The 12,718-nt window shown below is 44.2% G+C and overlaps 1 protein-coding gene across 2 annotated transcripts in view; it reads left to right on the forward strand.

Moving 5' to 3' along the window:
* The window catches only part of zdhhc17 (zinc finger DHHC-type palmitoyltransferase 17), a 104,998-nt gene that overhangs the window by 26,974 nt on the left and 65,306 nt on the right, over positions 1-12,718 (forward strand). For both annotated transcript variants that reach the window (XM_070900105.1, XM_070900106.1), the window contains exon 2: positions 7,809-7,912. In XM_070900105.1, the coding sequence (XP_070756206.1) occupies positions 7,809-7,912 (104 nt within the window). The remainder of the gene's footprint in view (positions 1-7,808; positions 7,913-12,718) is intronic.

Here is a 12,718-nt window from a genome sequence, read left to right on the forward strand (position 1 = left end):
CGAACTGAAAAAGATAATTCAGCAAAGTGTCAAGGTTGAAACATTAAAAAGCAACTTGCAGAGGAAATTTTGCAGCAACAATTCTTTAAAAGCTGCTGCTACTGGATTAGCACGACTTTAAAATAAGACGGGGTAATCATTGTTGCCGCCATCTGCCGTGTTTGATGATCAGTCTAAAAATATGGAAATATTGTTGTTTTCTGTCAGACTGGCACCAAGATCTTAAAATAGAACTCTGTTTTATCCAAAGTTGTGTGTAATTTTTTTTGTTGGCGTTTTCACTCCTTGCCTCCAAAGATTTCACTTGCAAGTTCAGCAACATTTAAGGATTGTTATTTCAGTAAAACAGCATTTATGAAGTGTCTATCATGTAGATAAAGTTTCCAAGCTGTATTGCCGAGACATAAGTAAAACAGAAGCCGAACCGCAGAGGGAGCAATTAGGAAGAGCAATTTAAAACCTTCTGAGACCGTCGGGGGATGCGCAATAAAAACCGGCATCATCAGTGACGCCCACATCCCCAACATGAAAATATTATTAAAAATAACGAGGCACAGCCTATTGAATAAATCGCTGTCTTTATCCATTATAAAAAGGATATAGAGGCATTGGAAAAGAACATAAGAAATAGGTGCAGGAGTAGACCATTTGGCCCCTCGAGCCTGCTGCGCCATTCAATGAGATTATGGCTGATCTGATCTTGGCCTCAACTCCACTTCTCTGTCCGCTCCCCATAACCCTTGACTACCCTATAGTTGAAGAATTTGTCAACCTCCGCCTTGGATATATTCAATGACCCAGCCTTCACAGCTCTCTGGGGTAGAGAATTCCAAAGATTCACGACCCTCTGACTGAATAAATTCCTCCTCGTCTCCGTCTTAAATGGACGACCCCTTATTAAATTATGCCCCCTAGCTCTAGATTCCCCCACGAGGGAAGGTACAAAAAAGATTTACAAGGCTGATACCAGAACCGAGAGGTTGCACCTGTCAGGACAGGCTGGGGCTCTTTTCTTTCAAAGGCGGAGGGCTGATGTTGATTGAGGTCTTTACAATTCTGAAAGGGTTTGACGGAAGACCTGGAGAAGATGTTTCCACTTATCGGGGAGACCAAAACCTGTTGATACGGATTCTTTTCCCTCAATCTGTTTCAGCGAATACACTGACTCGAACACTTTAAAGTATAGTTCAGACTAACTTTATTCAGGCTTCATCGATGAAGCCTTGCTCTGATAAAGAGGCACCGACTCCATGAGTCTGTCGAATCCACCAGAGCAAGCAAAAATCATGACAAAAACAAGACAGTTATACAGTTCAAGATCGGTACAACCCTTTTTCATTGTCCTATCACATCAACTACCGTGGCATAGATACAAGCTAAATTAGTCATTTACACAGTGAAGTAAGCAATGTCCCTAATCATGAGTGATGATTAAGTAATCTCCAGCTTATCTTTGTTTTGCAGGCAAGGAATGCACAGTTCTGCTTCTCTGGGTATTCCTACAGTTTGGCCCCTACATCTGTTGCCACATTCCCATTATGATCAGACGGTTCCTCAAGGTTGTTTCACAAGAACAAGTTACTCATTGTTCTCCCCTATAGTGAGATCTGAAGAGTCAGCAACAACCATGAGCGGCCATTTTAGAAAGAGTTAATACATTTGAAATTAGTACGGATAATACATATAAAGTTAGTAGCTAAATTGATACAGATTCTCAAACCAAGGGCCATAAATATAAGATCGTCGCAAATAAATCCAGTGGGGAATTCAGGAGAAACTTCTTGACCCAGAAAGTGGTGAGAATGTGGAACTCGCTGCCATAGGGAATACTTCAGGCGGATAGTGTAGAGGCATTCAAAGGGAAGTTGGATAAACACGAGGGAGAAAGGAATAGAAGGATATGTTGGGGTTAAATGAAGAGGGGTGGGAGGAGGCTCGAGAGGAGCATAAACCCGGCACAGTTGAATGGCCGATTTCTGTGCTTCAATTCTGCATAATATTAATAGCATTTTCAGCAACAAATCCCCCCACCATCAACATCTTGAGGGTCACCATTGACCATAAAGTCAACGAGAGCAGCCACATAAATACTGTGGCTGCTAGAGCAGGTCAGGGGCTGGGTATTCTGCGGTGAGTGTCTCACCTCCTGGCTCCCCAAAGCCTTTCCACCATCGCCAAGACACAAGTCAGGAGTGTGATGGAACACTCTCCACTTGCCTGGATGAGTGCAGCTCCAGCAACACTCAAGAAGCTCGACACCATCCAGGACAAAGCAGATCGACACCCCATCCACCACCTTCAACATTCACTCCCTCCACCACCGGCGCACCGTGGCTGCGGTGTGTACCATCTACAAGATGCACTGCAGCAACTTGCCAAGGCTTCTCCGGCAGCACCTCCCAAACCCGCGACCTCTACCACCTAGAAGGACAAGGGCAGCAGGTGTTTGGGAACACCATCACGTCCAAGTTCCCCTCCCAGTCACACACCATCCCGACTTGGAAATACATCGTCGGTGAGCCAAAATCCTGCAACTCCCTCCCTAACAGCATTGTGGGAGCACCTTCACCACACAGAGCAGTTCAAGATGGTGACTCACCACCACCTTCTCAAGCTGGGATGGAAAATAAATGCCAGCTTTGCTTATATCCCAAGAATGCATTTTTAAAAATTACATAATTGAAGTGAGAACTGGAACTGCAGTTGTACTAAAATGATACATTTGCACTTGCCACGGGACTTGTCTTAAATTCTGTTTCTAACTCATTAGCACTGTACAAGAACTTAAAAGTTTAAGTTCAAGAAGAGTGCTCCTGTTACCAACAGCAGTGTTAATGTCGCATGCTTGGGTTAAAAACTGGTAACATTTCGAGGTGACGCTTGAAATGTAAATGCCACGTTAGTAAAATGTGCTGTGGCAGGATGCCTTCCTGTACATGGTTTCCAACTTGAATCCCTGATGATGGAAGTCTCGGTGAAGCTGACATCATCTGTAGAGAAGGTGCTTAACATGAAGATCTGGGCAATGCGAAAATTATTTGTGCAGTTGAAGTATTTGAGCTAAAACTGAAACAGCAATTTTTCTCTGTCCATGCTCGACGCCATGTACCACCACATGCACACAATTGACCCCTCTCTTCAGCAGTAACTCGATCTCAAAGACCCATCTTTTGTTTCTTTACTTGTCCCATTACCATCTCCTTTTGCTTTGTACAATCAACCCTTTTGTCATTTAATCAATCCTGCCTTCCACCCTATCACAGAGCTTCCCGTCTGTTGTTTCCTCCCCTCTCACTGCTTTCCCTGCCTCTGTACTTGCTTAAAATTTCTCCCATCTGTAACTTTTTTCAGTTCTGAAGCGAGGCCATCGACCTGAAACGTTAACTCTGTTTCCCTTTCCAAAGATGCTGCCTGACCTGCTGAGTTTTTTTTTCCAGCATTGTCTGTTTTTATTTCAATCATTTGTACCACATCTGTAGAAATTCAAAACACGAGAGTTTGGGCGCCAAGCTCTATGTTTATCATGGACTGCATGCGTGCGTACTAGTAGTATTAGGCAGTCCCTCGTATCGAGGATGACGCTTCCACACCAGAAACAGGTGTTTCAATGAGGGACCCGACATCTTGAAGATGCCTGTGCGTGGATTTTTTTAACGTGAGGTGGCCGTTGCACACCAGCCATCACACGGGCTTGACAGAGCTAGGTCTTGGTCCAGTGGCAAGACAACTGGAGAACAAGCTCTGCTGCATGGACCTGATGCACACACATAACGCAGTGTGGGCTGGCCCGTGCTGCCCCCGAACCCCCGCCTCTCCTGGGACCCGAACCCCCGCCTCTCCTGGGCCCCGATCACTGCGCTCCTCCGCCCCGATCAAAAATGGAGCAGTTAGTAACAGTACATCAATTAGTCTTCTCATGTTGGAGACATTAAATATCAACACTGTTATTTGAAATATCAATTCCATCTTTCCATGTCGCTGTTAGTTAAAGGTATTAGAAAGTGAGGATTTGCAGACGGGAAACTCAAACTAAATATCACGTCAAGATCTGAGGAATCATTCGATACCTCAGGACCTGAATATCATCGGCCTTTGAATGTGGAAGGAGAAATGTTTGTTCTGTCTGTGGGAAAAGATTTCAAACATCAGTGTGACTGGAAAATCACCGCGACACACACACACACCCCCGAGTGAGAGTATTCCAGAGCACTGCCTGTGAAAATAGCTTTAACCAATTACACAGCCTGAAAAAAACATCGCATCATTCACAGTGGGGAGAAAGCATATGCTTATTATCACCTGTCAAACAACACTCGCCCCACTCCACCTCAACCCATCCAGTGCCAAATCCATTCTCCACACTTTTGTCACCTCCAGACTTAATTATTCCAGTGCTCTCTTTGCTATCCTCTACCCTCCATAAACGATATATGCGTGCATACTGTGGAGTCCCAGGCTCCATATGAAAACATTCAATTGCTGTTCCTGTTAAGATTCGTACATCTCGGGTTGCTGATAGTAACAGATCTTGGTGCCGTGATTTACGAGGCATGAAAAGCCTTTTCGAAACGTTCAGGCTCACCCAATTCAAACTGGTGAGGAAAAAATATGAACACACACAGGACTGGGATGGGGTTGAGTATACTCATTCCTGCTCTGTAGTAAGCCATTGAACGCGGGATTTATTACAGCTGCAAGCAGGAATTGCCACACTTTGGTTTTCTTCTTTGATAATGAATAATTCAGCTCCTCTCTTCCCCCTGGCTTGCAAGTTGAATTCTTCACCTGGCAGCGTACAATTGAATATTTAAGATAATTGAAATTCAATAACATTGTCGCCTTATCCAGTTATCACAGCTGTCCACATACAGTTTTAATTTGTTTTATGGGCATTACAGTATCTCTCAAGTTTCGTCTATTTAAGGGAATCATTCTTGTTGAGGAATTTAAAATTATTTTTAAAAACCCAAGTCACTTCCAATTGGCAGTAATTTTATTTTCTCCATTTTAGGGAATTGCGATATTCCAGTTTGGAGGGTCTTGGCCAGATTAAAAATACACACTAGCCGCGGTCTCGGGACATGTTTGGGAATGTCATCATGCACTGGGTTCCGCAAATGCTTCATGGACAGTACTTTTATCTTGTGTATACTATACGATTGAAACGTCTGTGTTATGGTTGACCAGGAAAGCCAACTAGTATGTCTTGAGGCACATGGGTCTCTCTTGTTGCAGAATCATAGCAGCTCAGAAGAAGGCCATTTGGCCCATCGTGTCCATGCCGGCCCTTTGAAAGCTAATCCCCTACTCTTTCCCCACAGCCCTGAAATGTGCTTATTTTGAAGGTTTCTGCAGACCACTCCCCAGCTCCAGGCTCTTCTCGTAAAGAGAAGGATGGAGGGAGAGCGGGACCTCGTGTTATGATTTCATTTACTTAACCAGTTTCCATGACATAACTACATAAGAAATAGGAGCAGGAGTCGGCCATTTGGCCACTCGAGCCTGCTCCGCCATTCAATAAGATCATAGCTGATCTGATCATGGACTCAGCTCCACTTCCCTGCCCGCTCCCCATAACCCTTGACTCCCTTATCACTCAAAAATCTGTCTATCTTCATCTTAAATATATTCAATGACCCAGCCTCCACAGTTCTCTGGGGTAAAGAATCCCAAAGATTCACGACCCTCTGAGAAAAGAAATTCCTCATCATCTGTTTTAAATGGGCAACCCCTTGTTCTGAAACTGTGGCCCCTAGATCTAGATTCCCCCACAAGGGAAAGCATCCTCTCTGTAGGTGTTATAGGTGCCTGAACAATGAAATAGATTCTTCAAACCTGGCATAGAAACATAGAAAATAGGTGCAGGAGTAGGCCATTCAGCCCTTCGAGCCTGCACCACCATTCAATATGATCATGGCTGATCATGCAACTTCAGTACCACATTCCTGCTTTCTCTCTATACGCCTTGATCCCTTTAGTCGGAAGGGCCTTATCTAACTCCCTCTTGAATATATCGAACGAACTGACCTCAACAACTTTCTGCGGCAGGGAATTCCACAGGTTCACAATTCTGAGTGAAGAAGTTTCTCCTCATCTCGGTCCTAAATGGCTTATCCCTTATCCTTAGACTGTGACCCCTGGTTCTGGACTTCCCCAACATCGGGAACATTCTTCCTGCATCTGACCTGTCCAATCCTGTCAGAATTTTATATGTTTCTATGAGATCCCCTCTCATTCTTCTAAATTCCAGTGAATATAAGCCTAGTCGATCCAGTAGAGGAAACAATGATGACAGAGTCTCTGTTGTTCAGTGTTAGACTGCTGTAGTCATATTTACATTGGTTCTACATATTCTGCCAAGCTCGACGATGAACAGATTTGAATTTTTACCCTGAGCTTTTTAATCTCCCTTTCAGGAAAGGACGACTTGCTGCATGTATATCGTACCTTCCACAATCTCGGGACGTCCCAAACCATGTTCTTGCTCACTTTCTTTTGGGTGTGCAGCCCATTCAAATGATCGCGCACGCGCGGTTATTTCCATTGAAAAGCCAGTGAGCGGCCTGAGGGGTCCTCCAGACTTCTGCGCAGCTCAGCGCGTACATTGGTCCCAAGTCGACTTACGGCCAATTAAGTGCTTTTGAAGTGTGGTCACGGTTGTAATGTAGGAAAGGCGGCAGCCAATTTGCGCCCAGCAAATACTGTACAGAATGAAATTTCTCCAAAATGGCAAATGCTACAGCTGTAGAAAGAAGGTTGAACTTTTAAATGTCTCCAAAATGTAGTTCTTGCTCTGTCCAATTAATATGCGAAGCTTTTTTTGACTTTCTGATGCAACGATTATACATGGGTGCGAGGTTAATTTTGCCTATTGCACTTCGTTCCGCCATCAATAAGTTTGGATGGTGAACTCCCAATCAAATCCGTTCAAAATTGCAATGATGCATTTATGCATGGAATTAATTCTCTGACCATATTTAATTTGATTAACCTCTGGACAAAGATTTGGCATCCCAACTACTTTACAAGTGAAACACCCTAACTTGTATTTTGCCGGCATTTTGACACTTGGCTCCAACTTGTAGTTCATCAGAAATAGGCCCACACGTGTTAGCTCATAAATAACATTAGCCGGTTTCTCTCTCTCCATTTAAAAAAAAAAAGATAATCCTCAAAAATTCTGCCCTCCTGAGTATTCCTGATTATAATCGCTCAACTATTGGTGGCGAGCCTTCTGTTGCCTCGGCCCCAAGCTCTGGAACTCTCTCTTTTCCCCCACCCCCCCCGAAACCTTTCCGCCTCTCTCTCCTCCTTCAAGACGCACCTGAAAACACAGCTCTTTGTCCAAGCTTTTGGTCACCTGCGCTAATTTCTACTTTTTTGGCTCGGTGTCAATTTTTAAAATCTCTTAATACTCCTGTGAAGTACCTTGGGACGTTAGATATATAAAAAGGAGTTAGCTGTGGCCCTTACAGCTAAAGGGATCCAGGAGTATGGAACGAAATTAGGAATGAGGTACTGAAGTTGCATGATCAGCCATGATCATACTGAATGGTGGTGCAGGCTCGAAGGGCTGAATTGACCTACTCCTGCACCTACTTTCTATGTTTCTTTGTTTCACTACGTTAAAAGTGCTATATAAATACAAGTTGTTGTTGTAATGTTCCCATTGAACTCTGCTTTCTGTCAGAGTTACAGGTGTATTTTTTGCTTGCAGAATAAAACATTATACCATGAAAAACGGAATCTTGTCATGTTTTTGGCGTCTTGTAATTTGTGACCTTTCATTCTGTTTCAATATAAAATAGGATGTCAAGACTCAAAGCCACTACAGCCATGGCTACAGTGATTCGCTGGCACGGAAAAGCCACATCGATGACTACAGCACTTGGGACATTGTCAAAGCTACACAGTAAGTGCAGAATGTTTTCAGAACCTTGTGGGGCCCCATGCTGTATTTTGTCTCTGCTTCATCATTAAAGTTTAAAAAAAAATACAACTTTGAAAGTTGACCTACATTGGCTCCCTGTTAAGCAACGCCTCGATTTAAAAATATTCATCCTTGTTTTCAAATCCTTACATGGCCTTGTCCCCTCCCTTACTCTGTAATCCCCTCCAGCCCCACAACACTCAGCTATCTGCACTCCTCCAATTCTGGCCTCTTGAACATCCCTGATAATCAGTCCACCATTGGCGGCCGTGCCTTCAGTTGCCATGGCCCTAAGCTTTGGAATTTCTTGCCTAAACCTCTCTGCCTCTCTCCTTTAAGACGCTCCAACACCTACCTCTTTGACCAAGCTTTTGGTCACCTGCTCTAATATCTCCTTATGTGGATCAGTGTCAAATTTTGTCCGATTGCACTCCTATGAAGCACTTTGGGACATTTTACTATGTTAAAGGCATTGTATAAATATGAGTTGTTGTCATTGTAAAGTTACAGCAGAACCAGTATTTCATTCAACCTAGCTATTCTGTAGCTTGTATATGGAACCATTTATCATCAGGTTTTGTACCAACAACACCAACTTGCATTTATATAGCAGCTTTAATATAGAAAACCAACACCAGGCGCTTCAGAGATGTAATCAGACAAAAATAGATACCGAGTCAGAGAAGCAGCTGTTGTGAGGGGTGGGCTAAAGCTTGATCGAAGAGTTGGATTTTGAGGGCCTTAAAGGACCAGAAGAGGCAGAGATTATTCAGGAGGGAATTACAAAGCAGAAGGTTCAGCTGCCAACACTGAGGCAAAGGGAGAGGGATGTAAAAGAAGCCAGCATTGGAGAAACGGAGAGCACAGTGGGGTTGAAGGGCTGGAGGTTACGGAGATAGGGAGGTGTGAGGCCACACAAGGGTTTAACCATGAAGATGAAATTTTTACATTGGAGGCAATGGGGGAACCGGGAGCCACTGTACGTCAGCAAGAACAAGATTGATGGGCGGGTGGCACTTGGTGCGGGATAGTATGTAGGCAGCATCTCTGGAACTCGGGCGCAGCCCATTTGCCAGCTTTTCAAAGCGACAAACGGTGCATGTGCGGTATTTTGAATGGGTCACGCACCCCAAAACAAATTAACGGAAACATTGATAGTCGAGTTTTGGGTGAGCTGAAGCTTGCAGAGCCTGGAGGCTGAGAGGCCAGCCTGGAGAACACAGCAATAGTCGAGTGTGGAGGTGAAAAAGGCATGGATGAGAGTTTCAATGTCAAGAGGTCTGTGGTAGAGGCAGAGGCAATGTTCCGATGCTGGAAACAGGTCGTCTTTGTGGGACCAGAAACTTAGCTTGGGGTCGAATAAAACGTTGAGGTTGCACACAGTCTGGATCAGCCTGAGACAGTGGCCGGGGAGCGAGATGGAGTTCAGGACGAAGTTACGGAGTTTGTGGCGGGGCCGACCATGATGGCTTTGGTCTTCCCAATGTTTAACTGGACGAATTGTGGCTTAGCTAAGACTGGATGTCGGCAAGCTGTCTGCCAACACAGAGACAATGGCCGGCACGAGAGAGGTAGAGCTCGGAAGTGGAGCACACGGGTGGAAGCTGACCCTTGTCTTCGGATGACGTCGCCAAGGAGCACGGGAGGAGGCGGGTGCCGGGGATTTATCCTCGGTGACTCGAGAGCTGCTGGTGCAGGTGGGAAGAGAAACTGTTGCTAGCGATGCTTTGACTAAAATTGACTTGTTACAAGTTGGAGCTAAGTGAGGATAGTCTCACTGAGCTGGAACACAGAGAAGACAAGTTGGAGAATGGAGTGGTGAACCGTGTCCATAGATGCAGAGAGGATGAAGAGGGCAAGAAGGGGAATTGCAGCATGGTCACAGTTGCAGAATATGTCATTTGTGACTTTGATTCAGACGGTTCAGGTGCTGTGTGCCACAGTTACCCTTTGGAAAGAAAATGGTGAGTGATTTCATTCGAAGTGGAGAGTACAGCACTGTGTGTTGATTTCAGCTGGGACATAACCTTTGATCAGAGGATATACAGCGCAGAAACAGGCCATTCGGCCCAACCAGTCCATGCCGGTGTTTATGCTCCACTTGAGCCTCCTTCCGTCTTTCCTCATCTAAATCTATCAGCATAACCCTCTATTCCCTTCTCTCCCATACGCTTGTCTAGCCTCCCCTTAAATGCATCGATACTATTCGCTTCAACCACTCCCTGTGGCAGCGAGTTCCACATTCTCACCACTCTGTGGGTCAAGAAGTTCCTTCTGAATTCCCCATTGGATTTCTTGGTGACTATCTTATATTGGCCTCTAGTTTTGCTCTTCCCCACAAGTGAAAACATTCTCTCTGTATCCACTCTATCAAAACCTTTCATTATTTTAAAGTCAGGTCACCCTTCAGCCTTCTCTTTTCAAACGAAGAGAGACCCAGCCTGTTCATCCTTTCCTGATCGGAATAACCTAGCATGTCTGGTATCATCCTTGTAAATCTTTTTTGCACCCTCTCCAGTGCCTCTAAATCCTTTTTGTAATATGGAGAACAGAATTGTATACAGTACTCCGTGTGGTTTAACCAAGGTTCGATGCAAGTTTAGCATAACTGCCCTACTGTTCAATTCTCTGATCAGTCAGACAAGAAGGGGTGAGCTTCCAGCCATGCCACTTAAGCAGCATTGTGACCCTTGGACTGCAAGCTCCAGCTTTTCATGGGAAGAACGTAGGGTCAGGAATTTGGTTGAGGGAATGGCACCAGAGCAAATGCTTGTGTGTTCTTGTGCTCGTGCTCGGTTTCCTTCTGCTTTAAATTACACACAATCTTGGGTGGTGTATTTTGCTAGATGCCCATGGAGAAGATCGAACTAAGATTTTGATGATCTTAGCGGTGTGGTCTTTCCAAAACAGGAAGGCTCCATGCTGAACAAATGAGAGCCTGATAAACAATTGGACTCAAGCGTCTTGGTATGTTTTACTGCGTTAAAGCCTATGTTTTACACAGCTCATCATCATAGGCAGTCCCTCAAAAATCGAGGAAGACTTGCTTCCACTCCAAAAGTGAGTTCTCAGGTGACTGTGCAGTCCAATACGGGAATGACAGTCTCTGTCACAGGTGGGACAGACAGTGGTTGGAGGAATTGTTACCTGAAAGGGCTGATTCAATAGTAACTTTGAATGGGGAATTGGATAACTACTTGAAGGAGAAATATTTATAGGGCTGTGGAGAAAGAGCAGGGGGGAGTGGGACTAAGGGGATAGCTCTGCTCAAGAGCCAGTGCAGGCACAATGGGCTGAATGGCCACCTCCTGTGCTATATCATTCTCTGATTCTGTCAGTGCTGTCGTTGGATGGTTTTGTTGGAAGAACATTGAACTGCTGAGTTATTGACATAACCCCATCACTGTAGAGGCTAGTTGTTGGACATGGTAGGGAGTGTCGAGAATGAGATTATCATATAATCTATTTGAGAAAGTTCCTTCCATTGAACTGTTGGTTTCTATTACGAGAAAGCTTCTGTTGTGATTTTTGAAGAGTTGTTGAATTTGATGAGATTTTTGGTCCCGATCATTTGATTTTCGTTTCTTTTCCTGAAAATAAAGCAACATGGTTGGTTTTAAAGCTCATCATACTGATGCAGAGATGCTAAACTGCAAATTGTACACCCTCGAGACTTAAATCAGCGTTGATTGCAAAAAGTTACAATTGCAGTTAGAAAAGTGTCAATGCAGAAATGCTGTATTCCCGAGAAAACCTCTGCAGATGCACTGGATCCATCAGCTCTGGTATACGCGGGCTCAAGACTGGTTGATCTGAGCAGCAGTTTGACAGAGTTTAGCTGCTTAACATCAAGACAAAATTGGATCTCTAACCAGCATACTAAGCTTCAATTAAGGAAACTATGAAGATATGAGGGCAGGGTTGGGTAAAGTGGACTGGGAAAATATATTAAAGTGTAGGACGGTCGATGAACAGTGGTGTACATTTAAGGAGATGTTTCACAACTCTGAAGAAAAATATATTCCAGTGAGGAGGAAAGGGTGTAAGAGAAAAGATACCCATTCGTGGCTAACTTAGGAAATTATGGTCGGTATCCAATTAAAAACAAGGGCATACAAAGTGGCCTAAACTAGTGGGAGGACAGAAGACTGGGAAGCTTTTAAAAGCCAGCAAAGAATCACCAAAAATATGATTAAGAAAGGGAAGATCGACTATGGAAGTAAACTAGCACGAAATATAAAAACAGACAGCAGGAGTTTCTATCTGTATATAAAAAGGAAAAGAGTGGCTAAAGTAAATGTTGGTCCCTTAGCGGACAAAACTGGGGAATTAGTAATGGGGAACATGGAGATGGCAGAAACTCTGAACAAATATTTTGTATCAGTATTTACAGTCGTGGGTAGCCAAGAGGCTGTAGGGGGGGAGGACCTTAACACAATCACGAAGGAGGTGGTACTCTTTCAGATAATGGGACTAAAGGCAGATAAATCCCCTGGACCTGATGGCTTGCATCCTAGGGTCTTCAGAGAAATAGCAGCAGGGATAGTGGATGCACTGGTTGTAATTTACAAAAAATCCCTGGATTCTGGGGAGGTCCCAGCAGATTGGAAAACTGTAAATGTAATGCCCCTATTTAAAAAAGGAGGCAGACAAAAAGCAGGAAACTATAGACCAGTTAGCCTCACATCTGTGGTTGGGAAAATGTTGGAGTGCATTATTAAAGAAGCAGCAGCAGGACATTTGGAAAAGCAAAAGTCGGTCAGGCAGAGTCAGCATGGATTTATGAAA

The sequence above is a fragment of the Pristiophorus japonicus genome, chromosome 15 (assembly GCF_044704955.1).
Source record: "Pristiophorus japonicus isolate sPriJap1 chromosome 15, sPriJap1.hap1, whole genome shotgun sequence".
In the NCBI taxonomy this organism is placed as follows: Eukaryota; Metazoa; Chordata; class Chondrichthyes; family Pristiophoridae; genus Pristiophorus; species Pristiophorus japonicus.